Source organism: Pristis pectinata, chromosome 11, assembly GCF_009764475.1.
Source record: "Pristis pectinata isolate sPriPec2 chromosome 11, sPriPec2.1.pri, whole genome shotgun sequence".
Lineage (NCBI taxonomy): Eukaryota > Metazoa > Chordata > Chondrichthyes > Rhinopristiformes > Pristidae > Pristis > Pristis pectinata.
In genome coordinates this window covers 35,831,159-35,853,999 of record NC_067415.1, presented here as the reverse complement: position 1 = coordinate 35,853,999, position 22,841 = coordinate 35,831,159, and the positions used below count along the sequence as shown (strand labels likewise).

General features: G+C 38.6%; 1 protein-coding gene across 1 annotated transcript in view; it reads left to right on the top strand.

Moving 5' to 3' along the window:
- LOC127576048 (GRIP and coiled-coil domain-containing protein 2) overlaps positions 1-14,650 on the top strand; it is a 54,855-nt gene extending 40,205 nt beyond the window's left edge. Inside the window, exons 19-23 of the mRNA XM_052026381.1 lie at positions 132-349; positions 1,457-1,651; positions 5,684-5,823; positions 7,990-8,191; positions 9,988-14,650. Coding sequence (XP_051882341.1) covers positions 132-349; positions 1,457-1,651; positions 5,684-5,823; positions 7,990-8,191; positions 9,988-10,055 — 823 coding nt within the window. The 3' untranslated portion in view covers positions 10,056-14,650. The remainder of the gene's footprint in view (positions 1-131; positions 350-1,456; positions 1,652-5,683; positions 5,824-7,989; positions 8,192-9,987) is intronic.
- Positions 14,651-22,841: the final 8,191 nt, after the last annotated feature.

Genomic DNA, 22,841 nt, shown 5'->3' with positions numbered 1-22,841 from the left:
TCAGAATTCCACATTTAGTTAATTAATATTTAAACCAAGGAATGAGCTTGAGGGAAGTTGCCACTATTGTGTGTCTCAAAAACTAATTGAGCAGTTGATCTTGATCTATATATTTGTACAATAATTTGCAGACTTTGCTGTGTCCAGTCAGAAAATGCGATGTTGAGATCAGAGCATGCTCAGACTGTGAGTCAGTTGAACACCCAGAATGAAGCAGCTCAAAACAACTTCCGCGAGCAAGTCCAGCAAATACAAGAAAATCACAGAAAGACAGTTGAAACGTTACAGCACCAATTGTCTACAATGGAGGCACAGATATTCCAGCTTAAAACTGAAAACAGTTTAGCAAGTGAGTATCGATACTTGTCAGAGTGCTGCCTGCTCAGTTGAGATAGTGGATAAATTTGAAGAAAACGGTACGCTGTGTTGACAGTAGCAGCTTGCATTTATCTTTCTTTCAATTTTGATTTTTATCAGCTAATTAGTGAATACACTTGATTTGTTTTAAGAATGTGGACATTTTTTATAAATCAGGTTGTTACATGATTTTCTTTCAAACAGTTAATTGAAATACATTTAGAGCCTCTCTCACAAATTATTTACAGCTTGGATAATGAATTATTCATTTACATGCTTTTCTGTGCATTACAGTTAATAATAAGGCCATCAACAGTGCTATCAACCAAAAATGACTCATTAGTTACCTGCTTATAGGTGTCATAGAGTTGTACAGCATGGGAAGTGGTCAATTTAGTTTCTTCCAGGACCACTTGGCTCCAGACTTCATTGCAGCGCTGGTCCAAGCATGGACCGAGGAGCTGAATTCCAGAGGCTAGATGGGAGTGACTGTGCAGTATTTGACCATGTGTAGGATCAAGGAGTTGCAATGAAAATGAAATCAAAGGGAAAACTCTGCAGTGGTTGGAAACATACCTCGCAGAAAAGAAGATGCTGTGGTTGTTGGAGGCTGATCATATTGGCCCCAGTGCATTGATGGAAGAGTTTCTCCAGGTAGTATCCTAGTGAGGAAAGAAGGGAAGGAGATGGGAAAAGAGAGAGTGAGGGAAGGCACCTCATGAACTTCCTCTTACTACTTCAAACCAAATCAACATGTCCTTCTGCTGTTTTTGTCTCAACTAAATGGAATTGTAGTCCTGGATGTGTTTTTTTTAAATGACACATTGTTTTATTAACCAGATATTGGCTGCATTCCTCTCAAATGAAACTAAATTTGCTACCAACAATGACTGAGTCAATATAATTCTGCAGCACCAGATGGTGACTCACTAGCATCTACAATTAAGTAATACAGGCACAGCAGGAACAGGTGCTGTGAGCAAATAGAGGAGTTTAATATTAAAGTTTTTGATAACATCTGGTTGACGGTTGTTGTAATCTGACCAGTTTATTAAAAAGGTAACATAATTTGACTTTTGTTCATATATATTTGTTTAAGGTTCTCCCCCAATTCAGCCTTCGGGGAAGATTTTGCGTGACAGAAAAAGCATGGACATATCTCTATTAGATATAAATTCCATTGATCGTGAGGAAGGAGAGGGAATGGAGATGACTGAAACAGAGTCAGTGTCGTCTACTAATAACCAAGTTGCATCTCTTGAGCAATTGCTCAGTTCCCCTGAGACTAAGTCAGGTTAGTTGACGATAATGAATTTGGAACAATCTTAAAATAGTACTTACATAACTTTCATTATCAAGCTAATAAAATTTAAGACCATAAGCTTATTATTTGTCTTTTTTGTATTAGTTATTATTTTGCAGAAAACATTGTCTGTTTAATTTGTCATATTTAATTAAACTTCTTTATGTAAAGGACGTCCTTAATACTTTTTTAAACTTTTACAAATATAAAAATTAATAGATGTATCAAATCTAATTGTGTATCTTAAAATTTTCTGTGTGCTTTGCTATTAAAACTGCTAAGATAGCCAATTATCTAGAAATTATTTGGTGCCCCTAATGCTGTGTTAATTGTTTGCTGTGAGGAGTGGCAACAACTGTTTTGCCACTTGGAAAAATGACCAAGGCTCAAGCTGTTAGGGGCTACTAACACTCTGCAAAATGGTAGAGCATGCAATGTGTACTGGATAATTGGGAAGTGGTCTGTGGGTTGCGAGTGAGGGGCAAGGAGGACTGTGGATTGGAAGGGGGAGTTTATTTGCATCAATTTAGAACAGTACAGCACAGGAACAGGCTTTTCGGCCCACCATGACTGTACCAACCACGATGCCAATCTGAACTAATCCATTCTGCCTGCATATGGTCCATATTCCTCCATTCCCTGCCTGTTCATGTGCCTGTCTAAATGCCTCTTAAAGTTTGTAATCGTATCTGCTTCTACCACTGCCCCTGGCAGGTGCCACTCTCTGTGTAAGAAAAAAAAACTTGCTTCTCACATCTCCTTTAAACTTTCCCCCTCTCACCTTTAACCTATGCTATCTTGTACTTGACCTTTTTCTACCCTAGGAAGTAAGATCAACTACCCTATTTACACCTCTCAGAATTTTAGATACTTCTATTGGGTCACCTCTCAGCCTTCAACACTCCAGTGAAAACAATCCAAGTTTGTCCAACTTCTCCTTGTAGCTAATATTCTCTAATCCAGGTAACAACCTGATAATCTTCTTCTGCACCCACTCCAAAACTTCCACATCCTTCCTGTAATGGGGTGCCCAGAACTGAACACAATATTCCAAATGTGGCCTAACTAAATTTTTATAGAAGTGCAATGTGACTTCCTCAGTGCACCAACCGATGAAGGCAAGCATGCCGTACACCTTCTTTACCATCCTATCCATTTGTGTTGCCATTTTCAGGGAGCTGTGGACTTGCACCTCAAGATCCTTCTGGACATCAATGCTTCTAAGGGACCTGCCATTTACTATATACTTTGCACTTGCATTTGACTTCCCAAAGTGCAACACCTCACACTTGTCCAGATTAAACTCCACCTGCTATTTCTCTACCCAAATTTCCAACTGATCTCTATCCTGCTGTATCATTTGACAGCTTTACTCACTATCCACAACTCCATGAATTTTGATGGAGAAGGGTCCTGGACCAAAACATTGACCGCCTCCTTTTCTCCACGGATGCTGCCTGGCCTGCTGAGTTCCTCTGGCATCATCGTGATTTTCATCTAGATTCCAGCATCTGCAGTCCTTTGTTTCTTCATCAGTTTTCATGTTATATATTTATGTCCTGGCACTGATCCTTACAGAACACCACTGGTCACAGACCTCCAGTCAGAAAAACACCCCTCCACCGCAACCCTCTGTCTTCTATGACCAAGCCAATTTTGTATCCAACTTGCCATGGACCCTGTGTGACTTTATCTTCTGGACCAGCCGACCAATAGGGACCTTGTCAAACGTTTTACCAAAATCCATGTATTCAACATCCACTGCCCTACCCTTGTCAATCATCTTCGTCAATTCCTCAAAAATTTAATCAAATTTGTGAGACCAGATCTTCCCTGCACAAAGCCATGCTGACTTTACTAATAAGTCGATGTTTTTCCAAATGAAAGTAAATCCTATCCCTAAGAATCTTCTCCAATAATTTCCCTACTACTGATATAAGGCTCACCAGGTTATAATTTCCTGGTTTGTCCTTGTTGCCCCTCTTAAACAAAGAAACAACATTGGCTATTCTCCAGTATTCAAGGACTCATCTGTGACTAAAGAGGATACAAAGGTCTCTGTTAAGGCCCCAGTAATCTCCTCTCTGGATCCAGAGTATCCTCCTTCCATCAGGCCCTGGAGGCTTGTCCACTTTAATGTTTTTCAATTCACATACCTCCTCCTCCTTAATATTGACTTGCCATAGAATATCAACACACCCCTCCTTGATCTCACCGTTCTCCATGTCCTTCTTGGTGAATACCAATACAAAGCACTCATTCAGGACCTTAGCCATTTCCTCTGGCTCCACACATTAATTCCCTCCATTGTCCTTAAGTGGACCTACCCTTTTCCTAGCTGCCCTCTTGCTCCTAATATGCATATAAAATGTCTTAGGATTCCCCTTAATCCTACTTGCCAAGCATATTTCACAGCCCCTTTTAGCCCTCCTAATTCCTTGTTTAAGTTCTTTCCTCCTCCCTTTATGTTTCTCAAGGGCCTTGTCCGATTTCAGCTTCCTAAACCTTGTGCTTTCTTTTTCTTTTTGACTATATCTCTTGTGATTCCAAGTTCCCGAATCTTCCCATCCTTATCTTTCATCTTCACAGGAACATGCTAGTCCTGAACTCTAACCAGCTGGTCTTTAAAAGACTCCTACATGTCAGATGTGGACTTACCCTCAACCAACCTATCCCAATATACTTCCTCTAATTACGTTGTAATTAACCTATTTCCTCTTTTCTCTCCCCACCCGCCCCCCCCCCCCCCCCCCCCCAATTTAGCATCTTCACTGAGGACTAGTGTTCATACTTATCCATACTGTTCCCACAATGCTCCCCCACTGTAACTTTGATTACCCGGCCAGGCTCATTCCCCAGTACTAGTATGGCCACTTCCCTAGTTGGAGTATCCTCATATTGTTTCAAAAAACCCTCCTGAATGCACCTAACAAATTCTACCCCATCTAAGCCCCTGGCACTAAGGAAATATTAGGGAAGTTAAAATCACTCAGGATTTTACAACTTTCCATGATATTCCTGCATATCTGTTCCTCTAGCTCCCATTGGTTATTCCCATCATAATAATTGCACCTTTCTTATTCCTAAGTTCCATATGGTCTCACTAGATGCCCTCCAAGTTGTCCTCTGTATGAGCCCTCCAAGATGTCCCAGCTGCACTTAGAGAGGAAAGTTGGGGGGGAGTGTCAGTAGAGAGTAATCAGTGTCGGTGCTGGGGTGTGCCATCAGCAGGAGAGGGTTGTTGGATGTAGGGTTTGATCAGTGAGTTGCAGTTGTGGCAGGGTGAGTTAATCCATGTGTGCAAGGGGCTTGAGGCTGAAGAAGTGTGGGGTCTGTTGAGTTTGTTGATCTGTATCCAAGAGCAGGATTAGGTTGGATGATCAATACCTGGGAGTGGTGTGGCAGGATTTGGGTGGGGGGGTGGTGGACTTGTGTCAGGTTTCAGTTCTTTGGGGGAGGTGGGTGGCTAGGATTCAGTAAAGAACCGAACAGTGGGAGTTGGTACATTGATGATGGGGGTGAAATAAAGGAAGGTCAGAAAGCAAATCACATGAAGGTGACCTGCTCAGGAAGTGTTCCTTTAAATCATGTAAAGGCTGAATAAACAGTGATTGAAAGCCTGGTTGGGTTGTGAGTGTCCGAAGGTAAATGTTCTTTGGATCAAAGAGCCTTAAGTTTTTGGCTATATTGTAAACAAACATTGCATAAAGGATGATGTCATTACATGTGTGTTAAACATGGATTGCTCATCAGTACATGTGCAGTTTGTGACAGGAAATGTCCAGAGTGGAGTGATTCAACCTGGAAAGTGTACTCTGGGAAACATAGGTTTCATTTGAATAGTGCTAAAATACCAGCACTATGTAGCCAAATTTTTAGCTTAAACTGCAAACATCCATTTTCTCAGGAGTTGTTTCTATCATAAAGGAAGAAAAGGCCATGAAACATAATGAAAATATTTTCATATTTATATTGTGTTTAACTCTACAAACTTTTCTCATTTATTCTATTGATGAATTGCAGATGTTCCTCAGTGGCAGCCTGAGCCAACCAAGGAAGAAATTGCACAAAAGTTAAACACAGCTACAAAGAGTATTGACCATTTAAATGGACTCCTGAGAGATACAGAAGCTACCAATGCCATCCTTATGGAACAGATTACGGTAGGCATGTGCATACACTGGGTTGGAGCTCAAAGGGGACTGGAATAATTTATTTCAAATAGTTTGCTGAAGGCATAAAAGAATGAAATCTGCTTCAATACTTTGATGTTAGTTTCACTTAGTATCTCGATCCCAAGGAAGCTGGTCTGTTTATAAAATCAGATAATGATGAAAACCATACGTTAATTTTAATTCACCTATTAGGAAGGCTCTAACTATGCTTTGAAGGGTTTCTTCAGTCATTCCAGGATTTTCACTTCCACTATCCAATCTGAAATCCATTCTGTGTATTGATCCTCTTTTCTGAAACATAAGAACATAAAATACAGTACATCTATACTTCCCTTGGGCCTGCTCCACCATTCAATGCAGTCTGAATTGATTTCTTCTGTGTCCACTATCTCACTGGATACCCATGTTCTGATTGCCGGATAGTCAAAATATCAAAAACCAATTATTTGATTTGAACTGATTTCTTTTGACTATAAGATTTGACTCGAGACTATCTTGTATCCAATGACTGAGCATTTACAGTTCATGGTTCTCTGATGTAGAGAATTCCAAAGATTTACAACCCACTGTGTATCTCACTATTAAGTAGCCAACTGATTGCCTCCTGACTGTCTGTCAATTCTCCAACATGAGAAAAGTGCCACCTGGCCACTGTTTCGTCAGTCCTTTGGAAATCTTGAATGTTTCAATAAGATTACTTTTCATTCTTTATAAATTCCAGAGAATAAAAGCTAGTCTTAATCTCTCCTCATAAAACATCTGCTTCCAGAAAAACAATCTAGTTGATCTATGCAGCACCACTTCCAAAATAAATAATTACCTTCGTTTTAAATACAAAGACCAAAACTTCACACAGTATTCTAATTGTGGACTCGGCAAAGTTCAGTACAGTCTTGGCAAGACTAACATACTATTTGCCATCCTAATATCAACCAGAACATGAAGACTCCTATGTGCACCAACATCCACTAGTTTTGCACTATCTTTAAAAAAAATTAAAATTGTTCTTTCTATTCTTCCTACCAAAGTGTGTTACCTCACTTGGGAATAAGAGAAAAAGAAGAACAAGTTATTCATGCCCAAGAACACTGCCTCAATGAGCTTGACGTCACAAGCCAAGAGTGAGCCTTCTAAATATGTGTCTTTCCTACTTTCGCACATTCCTTAAAACCTATCTTTTGATTATCTGCCCTCGTGTATGAAATATTTCGCCACATTAATATCCACCTTCAATGTTAAATAGTTTTTATATTTGAGTGGCTCTGATGTATGAGTCCATTCTTATCCATTTGTTGTTAATTACAATATTAGTGTTGTCCATTTATGAAGATTTTTAAATCTTAGTGTGTGCACATACGCAGTTGTTTTAAAGGACACACTGTTATTCCAAAATCTGGTATAATGACTTAAACATGCTATGAAAATTTACTGTAAATGCTAAAGGGAATTTTGAGGGAAATAATTGAGGATATGGCAAGGGAGGAGTTAATCTGTAAATGAACATGTATGTTGGCCTAATAGTTTTTTTGGGTGACAAATATATTGTTCCATTTTAGCTTCTGACAGTAAGTATGGTTTCATTGGAATGCAGTGTTGTTAGGCTTGAGTGTGGATATATTTCATATCTGATTGTGGCCCAGACAGATGCACACTTCCTGTTTTGGGGAATAGATGACATTCCAGCTGATTGAGTTGCTTAGCAGAGTCTAGTCTGCAGATCATATATGGATTTGTATCAGTGTCCCTAGGTAAGTAGGAAGAGCACAATTATTTGATTTGGCTTGATTTTTTATGTTAAGTGTTGGTTGATGTTAATTGATTACTGTAAATTACTCCCAGTATAGATAGATGGTAGGCAGATTCAAGGTGAAGTTGATGGGCATCTGAGAGAGAAAGAGATTACAGGGGAATAAGTGGAAATGTGGGATTGCTTGGAGAGCCAGTATGTATGACATGGGCCAAATCACCTTCTACGTTGGGAGAAATTTGAAAAAAAATTGAACTGCTTCCAAAAAAACTGCTGTGAAATCTGTGCTAGGTCTTCATGATACAAAATTGTATAATGTGTGAAATGCTTCCATTAATTGCATGTTCCTTTTTGTTTTTGTATTTTAACTCTATATAAACTTTACTGTGTATTCTTCTATCACATAGCTGCTGAAAAGTGAAGTAAGGAGGCTAGAAAGGAACCAGGAACGTGAGAAGTCTATTGCAAACCTGGAATACTTGAAGAATGTTATGTTGAAGTTTATATTCCTAAATGCAGGAAGTGAGAGGCAGAGCCTTCTCCCTGTAATTGACACAATGTTGCAACTGAGCCCAGAAGAAAGAAGTAAACTTGCTGCTGTTGCTCAAGGTGAAACATGAAATTAACAAATGCTCACATTTTCTCACAGACTTTCAATGGGCTTTTGCACTGCGATTTGCAGTAATTAGAGAGCCAAATGGCACGGCAGTCTTTTATGAAAATGTGGGATATAGTTTTACTTGTAAGTATGGAAGACTACATCCCACATTTCCTCAGTCCTGCAAATTATTCACTTCAAGCAGATGTGCCATTGTGTTTTGTGAACTAATGTGGTGTGTTCTTCCATCACCAGTTTGTATATTCATTATCTTAACAATGCTCTGAAAATTCCTCTCATTTCCCTCTACTTCTCTTAAGTTTCTAAAACCTATCACTTTTGTTTATCAACCTACTTCTCCCTGTCTGATCCATTGAACTCCCTCATTTGACTTGATTTCAGTCAATGATGAGCAAATGGCATCTGGTTTTAATATCGCCAGGCTTATTTCCATATCCCTTGATGACCTCAGTGCTCCCATCTTTGTAGCCCTCTAAAATCCCAGTTCTGGCCTCTGATACCATAGACATAGGTCAACTGCAAAGACACAAACTTTGGAATTCCTTTCCTAAACCTCTCATTATTTGCTATTTCTTTCTTGTGAGTCTTTAAAATTGTATTTGACCAAGCTTTAAGATGACTGCCCTAATATTTCCTTATGTGACTTGGTGTCAAATTTTGTTGGGTAATGCTCTAGTAAAACACCATGGAATATTTTGCTGCATTAAATAGAAGTTGTTGTCATTGATATCGTTACTGTTATTTTTGATGCAGTACCCAAGTCATCAGTCCCAAGAACCCCAACCAATGGAAAACTGTCAGCTGACCAAAGGAGTCTGTGCTGTTAAAATCAATTATAAATATGTGTAGAAGAGAAATAACATTGTAATTAGTCAAAAATGCAGAAATTTGATCATCTGGACCCCATCATACATCTAACAAAGGTTACCCAGTAGCAAATTATGCTGTTCCTTTGTATCCATCAAATACAGAGTTCTCTCATTCTCAAGCAACCGGGGTTACTTGCCATATTTCAGCCACTGCTCAGTCTAGCAGACATAGTCTTCGGTGATAATGGCAATGCCCTCCTTCCTTGGCTTCTGACCATCTCGCTTCAGGGTGAGCAGCCAGGAATACGTACCTGTGCCAATGTGTCCAAAGCAAAAAAAAGAGTTTTTAGTGATGTTGACCAGAATACCACTTAAAGACTTGCTAAAAGAATGTTTACATTTGTTCCTCATAGAATGAATTCTCAGGCTTAAGTGGAGAATGAGTTTAGCAGAGCAGTCTCTCCAAAGAGAACATTTTACGTCAAATAGGCCAATGTAACCTTCATCCATTAGATGTATTACAGAAATAGATCATGGAAAGTCCTGTCAAAAGTGCATTATACAGGTGACGTTATGGTCAGGGGAGAAACAGTTATACAACTTTATTTCATAACTTTTATGCCAATAATTTTGCCTGGTCTTTGACTTCCTTATGTTAGGTGTCCTGTCAAAGATGGTGAAACATTCAAGCACAAAGAAAGTGTTCTCCAAAAAGCAGAACAAAAATGTGAACTACTATTCACTTATGCACTTCAAGCTGACTGTTTAGGACAGCTTTGGCAGCCTTCCAACCAATCTGCCTGCCTACCAGACCAGGGATTTTCCATGATGTAGGTAGAAAATGCATGAAGACAATTTTTTTTTCCCTATTCAAGCAAACAAAACTGCAAGAACTTTATGCCCCTTGATCTTTATTTCCCTATCAATCTGAATTATGTAAATAATGAATTAATAATTTTGTTTTGTTTTCTGTTTAGGGGAAGAAGAAAGCACTTCACGGTCATCAGGTTGGGCTTCGTATCTTCACAGTTGGTCTGGACTTTAATAAAGTTCAATAGGGCAAAATATTTTAAGTTAACATTCCAGCCTTACCACAAAGAGCAGACAATGTTGGTTTATGGAGAGAAGACTGCCTTAGACATTTTGTTTCCTCAAATTAATTTATCTATTGTGTTTCTAGTATGATTTGTAAATATCCTTGTTACTTTGTGTTCATTTGTCTTTTTTAATATTTCTAACTTTATAATCCCTATGGGGAAGAACTTATAACTGGAAGGAGAGATTTTAATGTGATTTGCACAGAAGAGTGAGTGATCTTTGATGTAAATTTATGATGAGCCTATTTTTCTTATTCCAATATTGTAAAAGCACTGTTAGCATGCACCTGGTGATGCTTGGCATGACAAACCCAACTACTTCATATACTACTGTAAAAGGGGCCACTGGTGATCTACAAAAGTAGTACAAGAACTGGAAATGCTGAAGACACTCCAGGTCAAACATAATCTTTGAATTTACAAACAATGTTAACATTTCAGCTTGACCTTTCATCACAATTGTTAGATATGTTATAGATTATAAACAAATACCAAGGTAGTAAAAGGTGAACAGGGAAGACGATATCTGTGATAAGGAGGAAGGGATTATGTATCAACATCTTCAATTTTAAATCTAATTAACATCCTAGATAATTTGCATTTGATCCCACTTCCTGTTTATCCAATTCCATCATTTTGTGTTTATTTCAGATTTTTCAACACTTGGTGTTTTACTTATGGAAGCAATAGGTTATGTGCAGAAAGCGCTGTTTGTTTACCCTAAAATCAAATCTCTTGTCATGACTAAAATGTGAATGGATTGTTTAAAAAAAATTGTGAGTTTAATTACAGGCATTATATAGGTATATAAAAATCATAGCATTCCAATGTTACTGGGGTTTTACATGTTATCATTACTGGCAGTAAGCTTTTTGGAAAATTAGACATATTTTCATTGGCATCGGTTGCATGTTTGAATTAGTTCAACTCATACTATGTGCATTAATTTAACTAGAATAAATCTATACCAAAAGGAAACTATTGGAAGGTGTAGAAAATGAAAGTGATTGAAAGATTTGCTCACCATTGATGAGGTTTTCTTAAACAAAAGATGATTTTCTGGAATCTCAAAGGCTGTTGGATACATTGAAAAAAAATACAAGAAAAGTGCACTTCAGTTGTATATAATTACACCCTGAGCTTTTCTTTGGAGGGATCAAATGAATTATTTTGAAATGTATATTTGATGTACTTATTTTCTGAAACCATACCTTCAAGTTGTACATACTGGCATATGAAGATTCTTCTGTATATGTTGGTTTACTATTTGTTTTATATTTTTAGATATAAGGCTCTACTGATTTCCCTTTTCCAAATATACATTATTTCCATTAACCACTTGTTAATAGTGGCTGAATGGTTTAGTGCTCAACTTACTGCCTGAACTAGAAACTATTTTAGAGCAGCAAGGTGATGAGCCTCCTGAAAATATTTCCCACCTTCCCATTAATAATCCAAAAATAATCAAATTCCATTGCTAAATCAAACCTTTACCCCTAAATTTTATTGACATTTTACACTCAAAGCCACAGGCCATTTGTAAAATATGATGCATCACTGTTCATCTTTCAAAACTGCAACAGAAAAGGGCAATTCCATTTATAATATGCAGAGTAAGAAATGTACAGATTGATCTCAGGTCATTTGTTGCTTGTGTTGTCTTTTAAATGGATTTTCAGTTAGTGTGCATATTTGTATTTCAGCACATCATAACCAGTAAGGATGCTCAGATGCAGATATAGCTACTGACTGTTGTTCTTGAATGAATCACGTTTTGTTCTAATATGGACAGAGTTCTTGTCATTTTTGTTATAGGTGGACCACACAGTTGAAGTTTACCTATTTGATTTTTGGAAAAATCTGTACCTTTCCACTATGTGAGATCATTTAATTCCTGTTCTACCCTCATGGTAGCACATTCCTTGAAAGCCAAGCATTGTGTCTGATCATTTTTGTGGAGTTTCAGTAAAAGCCCTTAATAATGTGGGGAATTCACAGTCTGCCTTGACACAAATAACATACTGTGCATTTGTGATTTGCCTTGCATATGAAACAAATTTAATGATGTAAGGTAAATTTCTTTTGACTGTATGATAGTTTAAATTTGGCCTTTGGCATATTTAGGAGAACATTCTTTACAGTTTGAGAGATGGCTACTTAGAAGCTGAAAAAATGGGGGAGAAAAAAAACAGCTTGTAAAATGCACCGCCTTTGAAGACTTATCCTTATTTCTGCCTATTCATAGGGGTAGCTTTGTTTTCAAAATACTATCCAACTTTCCCGGAAAACTAATTTAATAATCTGCTGCTGGTGACCTTATCGGTTATTTCTTTGCAAAGCAAGGTTATGTAATATCAATGAATTTTATAAATGCAAGGTTTGCCGTTAAGTATATTTGTAGCTGTTCACAATTTATAAATTAAGTGCATTCTTGATTTGAAAATATAAATTTTGCGAAACTCATCTTTTAATTTAGCATTCATGTTTGAATGTTTTGTATGTAAACTTGAAATGTGTAATCCAAGGTCCCTCTTTTGATTAGAGAATAGGGAGCTTCCTTTATTTGGTAATGATCAGTCTGCTCATATTCCAGTGATGGTATTTGAACAATTTGGTCATTAATACCTTTTACTGTATCTTCTGAAGTTCCATAGGCTCAGATATTGTATTTCTTTCTAGAAAGGCAAAGTAGTTTTCCTGGTATAAATGGTGCCTACACCACATTAGCTCCAAGCATGAGGTCTGTTTCCATATACTCTACCCTTGGTGCATCCATTGCCTATTTGTTTGGCAACCATTGTTAATTGAGCCTCAATTTGCTGTTACTGAACATGAAGCCTGAAGTCATCATCTTTGCAGCTGTAATGCATGCTTATGACCAACAAATATCCCCTTGTGCACTGTCCAAGGCTGAATCAGAATTTGGAACCTTGATACCTTGTTCAACTGTCTCAAAGATTGTTCCATCTCCACAGTGTTACCTGTCTCACGTACCTACCCCTGCATAGCATTTCTTCCCTCTCGAACTCTTGTTCTTTCTTTAAGACTTGATTACTCCAACAATCTCTAGCTGGCCACCAATCTTTACAACGTCAATTATGCTACCTGTATACCATCTGGCATTAAGTTCGCCTCACCTCTATTGGTAAACTAATTTTAAATCCTTATTCTCATGTTTAAGTCAGCCTGTAGGTTTTTCACCTCTGCACTACCAAAAACCTGAAAGTACTACCTCCCACATACCTCCACCTTCACAAAAGGGCGTCCCTGGATGTAAGCATGTTATTCATACTTCTCAGCTGATCTTTAGTAGCTGTGCTTTCAGGTGCCTTAACCCAACTCTCCCTGAGGGAATTGGATCTTTTCCTACATTGAAGTCCATTTATAAGTGAAAACTGTAGCTGAAGATGTAGATTAAACATTGTCATATTTTGCTTTTATCATGAAAATTAAGGCCCTTGATTCCCATAAATCCCTATATGTTTAAAAAAATTGTAATGGTGAATAGATCAAAGCTTGCCATTTTTGCAGGTTCTTAATGATGCATCAGTTGCATGATGCTCCCATGTACTACTTGACATTGATAAATTGTCATGAGAATTAGATTTACATTAAGGAAAATGCGCATTATTAGATAGAGCAGCTATACCTCTATTACTACTTCAATTGGTTCTGTGGCTTAAATGCTCTCAATCTGAACCCACATATCCTTGAATATTTTTTATTCAATTTGTTTATTATCTTCTGATCATTAAGGATAGTGAAAAATCCATTATGTGGCCCATTCTCATATTGTCACATGCTATATTGTCATGTTATTTGGTAACATGCATGTTATTGATAAATCTGGAGAAAATTAATCCTCCTTTCCTGTAAACTTTGATTAACTATTGGGTGGCCTTTAATTTCTTTTTTTTTATTATTATTTATTTCTGTACTGTCCTCTTGGCCTCATTGTTAAGATCACCATGTTGTATTTTTTCTTATATTCATTATATATCATTTGTTTTTTTTATGATCTGGGCACTGCTGACAAGGTGAACATTTAGTGTGCCTCTCTAATTGCCGTTGTAAAGGTGATGGTGAGCCACCTTCAACAGCTGCAGTCCTTTTGCTGAAGGTACTCCCATGATGCTATTGGGGAGGGAATTCCAGGATTTAGACCCAGTGACAACAAAGTACCAGCGATATATTCCCAAGTCAGGATATTCTGTACCATGGATGGGGACCCGCAGGTGTTGGTGTTCCCATGCATCTGCTGCCCTTGTCCTTCTTTGGCAGGGTTCATATTTTGGGAGGTGTGCTGTCAAAATGGCTGAGCAAGTAACTGCAAAGAATTTTGTAGATGGTACAGTGCGGCCACTGTACACCAGTGGTGGAGGGAGTGAATATTAGGGAGGAGGATGGGATATCAATCAAGCAGGCTGCTTTGTCCCAGATGGTGTCAAGTTTCTTGTCCCTATCAGGAACTAGATTGAGAACATTATGCATTTGACTTTTAATCAATGTACGATTCCAAATTTGGAGGTGAAAGTCCAGTGTGCTATCGTTCAGTCACCATCCTTTTGGGTGTCTACCATATCTACCAATATAAACAATAAAATTTTACTTAAGTGAGTTTTGAAGCAAAATTTTTTTGGTTACTCTTCAAAACTGATGACTGCTTTAAATAGAGTATAATCAATCCCTTTGCTTGGCATATAACTTAACACGTTTTATCAGTTAGCTTCAAAGTCTTTTATAGGGTTACTACATTTTTATTTAGCTATCTAACCTTATATTTTGCATAGACATTATTCAGGATATCAATTACTTAAGACAGAAATATTGAGATTGTAGTGAATGCCTTTATAGAGAAAAAAGATTTGTTTCTAAATGATGAACGCTTATGAACTCCTCTCCAGAGACAGTATTAAAGAATCTCATTTCAATTTCAAAAGATGGTATATTATCTCTAAGGTGAGTGGTACAGCATCAAAATTTACAACATGTGAATGACTACAATAATATTGAATATTTGATAAACAACATCAGTGCTATCTGCCAGAGAAGATAGAATGAAAGCTGAAAGAATATAATCTGGCTGTATTTCCATGAACCCACGTTGCCAATGAGGAGCTGCTTCCAACACGAAGTTGCTTAACCCACAATATGCCACTTTGATTCTTTAGAGAGTAAGTATTTCCATCTTGATCCTGCTGGCTCCAATTTACATTTTCCTTTGAAAAGATTTCACAATTGGATGACACCACTTCATAAATTAACCCACATAGCTGTATGAACTAAGAGCAGGGAGTAAGCCACAGCCTCATGAGCTGTCTCTGCCATTCAATAAGACTGTGTGGTTGATCTAATTGTAACCTCAATTCTGTGTGCCCACCTACTGCCTACCTTTCAGCCCTTGCTCATCAGGAATCCAGCTGACACTGCCTAAAAAAAAACCTCAAAGACCTTCCTCTGGTTTTGAATAATCCAAAGACTCGGTTATCCATAGCTTCTCTCCACCTAGGTGGCTGAAATGACTTCCTTTTTCATTTACCATGCTTCCCCTCCACCATAATTGACAGTCCTTGGCCATATGTTATCAATATCCTACACCTGCACCCATATCCTCTCCTCCAGCCAGAGTAAGCATAAGGTTCCCCTGTCCTCACTACCATCCAGCCAGTATCTGCATTCAACAGATCATCCTTTTGCAATTTTCACTACCTTCAATGAGATTCCAAAATCAGACATATTCCCCTCCCTCTGCTGTCAAAGGGACCGTTCCCTTCACATCTCCCTAATCTATTTTTCCATCTTCACCAATCGCTCCCCTTCTTGCAGCACAATCCCAAGCAATGGCAGAAGATGTAACTGCACCATCCAGGGATTCAGGCAGTGCTTTAAGTGCGTGTGAATCAGCAATTCACATACACTTCCAATCTAGTTTACATTCGATGCTCATTTTGTGGTCTTTACATTGGAGAAACACATTGTATATTGTGTAACCACTTTGCAGAGTACCTCTATTTGGTCCAAGGGGCAACCCCAAGCATCCTGTTGCCTGCCACTATAATTGTAAATCCCACTCCTCCTCTTACCTATCTGTCTGCTGAGTCCTGCACTGGCCCAATGAGACCTAATATATGTCTGAGGAACAGCATATCATTTGTCAAAGCACATTGCAGCCTTCAAATCTCAATATTCAATTAAAAAGTTTCAGGTATCAAGCTTTCTCTCTTTATATCAGAACTGGCCAGTTTTGCTGTTAGGCTTTCTAGCTGTAACATTGGCTTTTTTTCCTCCCCACTTACATTATCTGATGTGCTAGGAATTTCACAACTTTAATGTGTCCCTTTGCACTCTCTTCAATTTCCCTCATTAACCTATGGTCCTGATGACTCCATCAATGTTAGAATCAACTGGACAAAACTGGCCTCACCCATCTATCCCTCCTTCAACATCTCTGCAACTTAAAACTGACTTTTTTATTTCACTTTCCCAGTTTGGAAGAAGGGTCTTTGATCAGAACAATTAACTGTTTCTCTTACTACAGCTGCTGCCTGACCTGAATATGACTGGCATTTTCTGTTTTTATTGCAGGTTTTTGATTTTTCAACCCCACAAGAAGAAACGACATCCACCCAGTCAGGGCCCCTCAAGATCTTGTGTTTCAATTGAGTTTCCTCACTGTTCTAAGCTGTTGCAGATATATACTTAGCCTGTTCAATTTTTCTTCTCAAGATAACCTGCCTATTCCAGGTATCAGTTTGGTGATCCTTCTCTGAACATTTTCCAATGCTTTAATATTCTGTTAACTCTCCCAATTACTTGGTGTACTTGCATGCTAGCCTTTTGCAAATCATCCACTCAAACATCCAAATGCTTCTGCACCTTAGGCTCTGCAACCTCTCGTCACTTAGATACTATACTTTTTCCTGCAAACATGGACAATTTCACATTTTCCTAAGTTATGCCCACTCACTTAACATCTCTATAATGTCTTTGTAGCCTCCCTATGTCCTTTTCACAACTTACTTTCTTACCAATCTTTATGCCCTGATCAAATTTTGCAGCCATATCTTTGGTGCCTTCATACAAATCGTTTGTATAAATTGGAAAACATTTGTTACCACTTGTTACCACATACTATTTGTTACATTTTACCAACCAAATGAACACACCTTTCATGTCTACTCTGTTTCCTGTTAGCCAGCCAATCTTCAGTTCTCACTAATAGGTTACTTACTTTACAATGAGCTTTAATTTTCTCCAATAAATTTGCACTAATTTGCCAGAAGGCATCTGATATCCACCAGTTTGCCTTGATATGTAGCACGTTACTTCTTCAATGAACTCAGATTAAATTAGTCAAAGATGTTTTACCTTTCACAATACCATGTTGGTTTTACCTGATTTGTTTGAATTTTTTTAAGTGCTCTAATATAACCTCTTTAATAATATCAAAATAGGAATTAAATCCTTATGTGAGATTTAAATAAATTGTAGGATTTTTCTTTAACATAAATTAGTGTAAAATTACATTTTTTCCCCAAGTGCTGTTCTTCTGATTATGGACCATAACTGCTGGCTTAAACATTAGCAACCTCTAAATCCTCCTCCAATTGGCTACCTTTAAATCATGAATACCAGCCACCCATTTGTAGGGATTGCGAAGGTGAGCTTGATTGTCTTGTGTATGGTTCGGTGAATACATATGCTTTCCAGCATACCACAGCTGATTTAGGTCAATTACAGGGCTCATACCTGAGTCGGAACAGTCTTGGGATTTAACACAGACTCCACCTCACAATGAACATTATTTAACTACGCACCCTTAAGGAATTGTAAGTATAACCAAACAAGACAGCTGGCACATTCCACACCACCACTATCACACCATAAGTTAGTCATCACTATTTGGATTCATTTAATTCTTTTTAACAGGAAACTTCATTTTTTATTTAAAGATTTTAAGTTGTTGTCGTGGTTTCTGCTGCTATTACTGGACTCGGATGCTTTGTTTCTTCTCTTCCCATTTTCTTAAATTTCCATGTCTCTTCTGGGTGATCTTCAAAGGAATCTAAAAGCTCCATTTTTTTTTACAGAAGTATATATCATGGTATATTCAAAGCTCAAATCCAGTAGATATTTGGCAAAAAAGGGATTAAAGGATATCAGCAAAGTGGACTAGAAGTACATGATCAGTCATGATCTCATTGAACATGAAGCACCCCTGAGGAGCAGTATGGGCTTATTCCTGCTTCTCATTCTTGTGTTCTTAAAGCTGTACTTCTTGATCAGGAATTAATGGCATGCTCTGATCTCCACTTGTGTTTCAGAGCAGTTAGGTCTGAGGTCTAATCCACAGTTATTTAAACAGCTCCTTGACTCCTTTGTGTACAAAGGTTTGCAGCTGAATATCAGCCAGAGTGCTGCTTATTTAATGGTGAGACGAGAGACTGCAGATGCTGGAATCTGGAGCAACAAGAAATCTGCTGGAGGATCTCAGTGGTCGAGCAGCATCTGTAGGAGGAAAGGAATTGTCAATGTTTGTGTTGAAACCCTACATCAGGACTCCTTATCAAGGCTTCTTATTAAGCCTTTCCTGGAAGAATGTGATATGTGTTGGATGAGGTTAGGGTGGAGCTTCCTGATGACGCCCTTGAGTTTTGAGCCCGCTGACAAAAGTTTGCCCAAGAGTAAAAGCCACTTTGTTATGGAACTGTACAGTGATCTCTACCATGGAACTATAGCTTAGTCCAGGACTCATGACCGTCACAGAAAGGAAGCAGAGGAACTTCACAACTAAATGTAATGGCTTATTGTACAGAAGCATTAAGGCACCAAATTATAAATCCCTTACAGTAATTATCAGAGTGTTCTCATAGTGGATTGAAAATATCATACCCATTTTCAAGAAAGGTCAGAACAAGTAAAGTTCAACAACTGATCATCACAAACCAACGTTGTGAATTGCCCTCTATTCCAATTTTGTTTCAGATGGGGTAAATTCTGCTTGACTGATTTTGGAGTAAGTAACATTCCAAGTGGATGTTACAAAGTACCTGGACGTCAAGAAAGCCTCTGATAAAATCTCACATGAAAGCTGCTGCAAAGTTTAAGGCAGTGGAGCCCCAGGTGAATCTCGGCAATGATAAAGATTTGGTATAGAGGAAGCCAAGGATTCCAGTTAAGGGAGTGGTAATGAGTTAGGGAAGTGTACTGGTGGAAAATACCGGAGATTAGTTCTGGAGTCTCTAGTTAACCTATATAATCTGACCTTAATTTGGAAATGTATAGTATTTGCTCATTTTCACAGATGATACTCAATTAGAATGGAAAGGAGAGGGTTGCCTGTTTAGTTAAGAAGTTAAAGTATGGCAGAGACACTTAATCAACATTTGAAAGTAGCCATAATCATGACATCAGAAACAGAAGATGATAAGTGTGAGTTATTGCACTTTAGGGGAACATACTTAATGATTACAGAGACAAATGAGACTGCAGATCATGGAATCTGGAGCAACACACAAAACACTGGAGGAACTCAGCGGGTCAGGCAGCAACTACAGAGGGAAATGGACAATTGACATTTCGGGTTGAGACCCTTCATCTGGACTGGAATACTTAATGACTATCTGGATGAAAGAAATTACTCAACAATGATTGTATCAGTCATTGCAGATAGACAATTATCGGCAACGTAATTCTAAGTCACACCCACAGATTAGTATGTTTTAGGACATGATGTTGAAGCTGTATGAAACTGGCAAAACTGAAGTTTGTATACCGTGTTAAGGTCAAGGAGGTGCCGTCAAGTACTTAAGTCCTGGAAACATTGCTGAAGCCGACAAGAGTGGCTCCTTCCAATGGGTGCCAAGTTATGAGAAAGAAGGGCTTTTCAGTAGTGTATAAGACACCATAAAAGATTTATTCCAGTATTATTTCAAGGTGAACCATGATTGAGGAAGAAAAAGGATCAAACCAGTGAAAGCCAAATTTGACTGGTGTCAGAGAATGTTTCTTCACATGAAGAGTCATTAATAATGAAATGGCTTTCCAAGTGGATAATGGATGAAAAATCTTTGGAACCATTAAGCAAGCTGTTGGATACAATGAGGAGGGATCATAGGTTCCATGAATGGAACCATCAGTGGAGAGATTTATGTGAACCAAGTGATCACTGTTCCCTATATGTGGAAAGTGACACTAAAGTAAAAGATAAGCCATGATCTCATTGAATGGCAGAGCTGGCATGAGGGGCTGAAGGACCTACTTTGGCATCTACTCCTTTTAAATTTATCTTAACAGAATACAATCAATAAAGCACAGATCTTGTGGATTATATAGCTTAAGTCACGTAGAAGCTGAGACACAGTGGCACAGCTAGCAGAGCTGCTGACTCACAGCATCAGGGCATCACAATCCTGACCTTGGGTGCTGTCTACATGGAGTTTGTACTTTCTCCCTGTGACTGCATGGGTTTCCTTGGAGTGCTCCGGTTTCCTCTCTGCAGGTTGGCAGGTCACCATAAATAGCCCCTAGTGTTATAGTTAGGTGATAGAATCCAGGCAGAGTTGAAGAAGATGTGAGAAGAATGAAACATAGAGGGATTACTATAGGATTAGTGTGAAATGGGTGGTTGATAGTTGGTGCAGACTCAGTGGGCTGAATGGCCTGTTTCTCTGCTGTATCTCTCTATGACTTAATGACTACAAGACACTATCAATGGTTGCAAACGATGGTGATTATCTGTGCACTATAGACCCACTATTTGCATTTATACTTTTAAATTAGCTGAAAGCCAGTCTTTTTCAATGTTTGGATTCCATAACAAGACATATTGCAATCATAGTGACTCCATTACAATATGCATACATACATCCTCATCAAGGCAGAACTGCATCAGGACAGGAGAACCACGGTGGCTGAGCTCCAATAAGTATTGAATATAGTAAAATGTCTAACGTGCAAAATTCTGCATCATAAGGAAGATACAAGAGATTGCAGATACTGGGATCTAGAGTAAAAGCCAATGCTGGAGGAACTCAGCAGGTCAGGAAGCATCTGTAGAGGCAGAGGGATGGTTGAGGTTTTGAGTCGAGATCTTGCATCAAGACTAGGAGTGCAAAGGGGAGATAGCCAGTATAAAGAGGTAAGGGCAGGGGGGTGTGGAGTGTGTGGATGAGGCAGGAACTGGCATGCAATGGGTGAATCCAGATGAGGAGGGATTGATGGGACAGACGGAGTCAGGTGGGGGAGGGAGGGGTGGAGATAGCGACAGAGTCTGGGGAGTGGTAGTAGAGACAACAAAGGTCTGCAGATAATAATATCATTGAATACCTATTCAGCTTTGATGTACTTAGGGTGGGCTTAAATTTAAAAGTTAGCCAGGAACCCACAGTTGTTGGAGTATAGGCAGAGAGCAGGCAAAACTTAGTGCAAGGCAGGAATGGCACTATTTTGTGCAAATTGGAGTTGTAGCCAGTGTTGCAGTAATCCCACATAGAGGTGGTAAAAGCAAGAATACAGATTTCAGCAGCTGAAAGGTTAAGCTAAAGATGAGGATGGCAAACATTGCATTAACAGTCTTGATGACAGACAAGGTGTGGGGTTCAGAGCACGTCAGTGTCACACAAGTCTCATTCTGCCTAAACAGGAGTTTGATAAGAACAATAACTCCTGTGGAATCAGAGTTTATAATGGAGCCAAAAATTATAAGATAAGATATCTTTATTAGTCACATGTACATCGAAACACACAGTGAAATGCATCTTTTGCGTAGAGTGGTCTCGGGGCAGCCTGCAAGTGTCACCACACTTACGGCGCCAACATAGCATGCCCATAACCTCCTAACCTGTACGTCTTAGGAATGTGGGAGGAAACCGGAGCACCCGGAGGAAACCCATGCAGACACGGGGAGAACATACAAACTCCTTACAGATAGCGGCTGGAATTGAATCTGGGTCCCTGGCGCTGTAATAGTGTTATGCTAACTGCTACACTGCCGTGCCTGCCCTTTTCTTTTTTTGTCTTTTGTCTTTTTTTGGAGAGAGTTGTAGCTAAACGATGACTTGATGTTATCATTAGTGATTACACCATGGTGGTTGTGTATTGAAGATTGTCATGGATTGAAAGACGTTACTGTGAAGCAGAGCTGATATTCATATGAAGTTGATGTATTTGCTAGTGACTTGCAGGACAGCAAGCAAATGAAGAAAATGAGGCTAAACACAGAACCTCAGAAGACTCTGGAGTCATCATTGCTGTGTTTAAATAAACAGAAATAGGAGCAAGAAGTCTCACAGAGGTGGTCAAATGAGTCATGCTGATGAAAAATGCCATGACTCACCATATCAAGTGGTATACAGAGGACAAAGATAAATAAAGGACAAAGGTGACAGTCATAAATTATATCATTTGTGAATTTGACCAGAATTTTCTTGGTACTGTGACCAGAACAGAAACCAGACCAAAGCAATTCAAATAAGGATATTTGAGAGAGAGATGGCCAAACAGCACATTAGTCATAAATTGATTGAAATTGTTCATACAAAGGGACAAACTTTATTCAATGGATGGAGCAGTGAACTGATGGTTCTGGTGTTAAAAAGAAAGATGGATAAACTCTGAGAAAGTAATGTTGAGTAAGATGGTGCATGGAAGGCAGCATTCATAATTAGGAATTTAAATTTCTTTTATTCATTCACATCATATGGACACAGGTGGAAATGCCAGAATTTATTGTT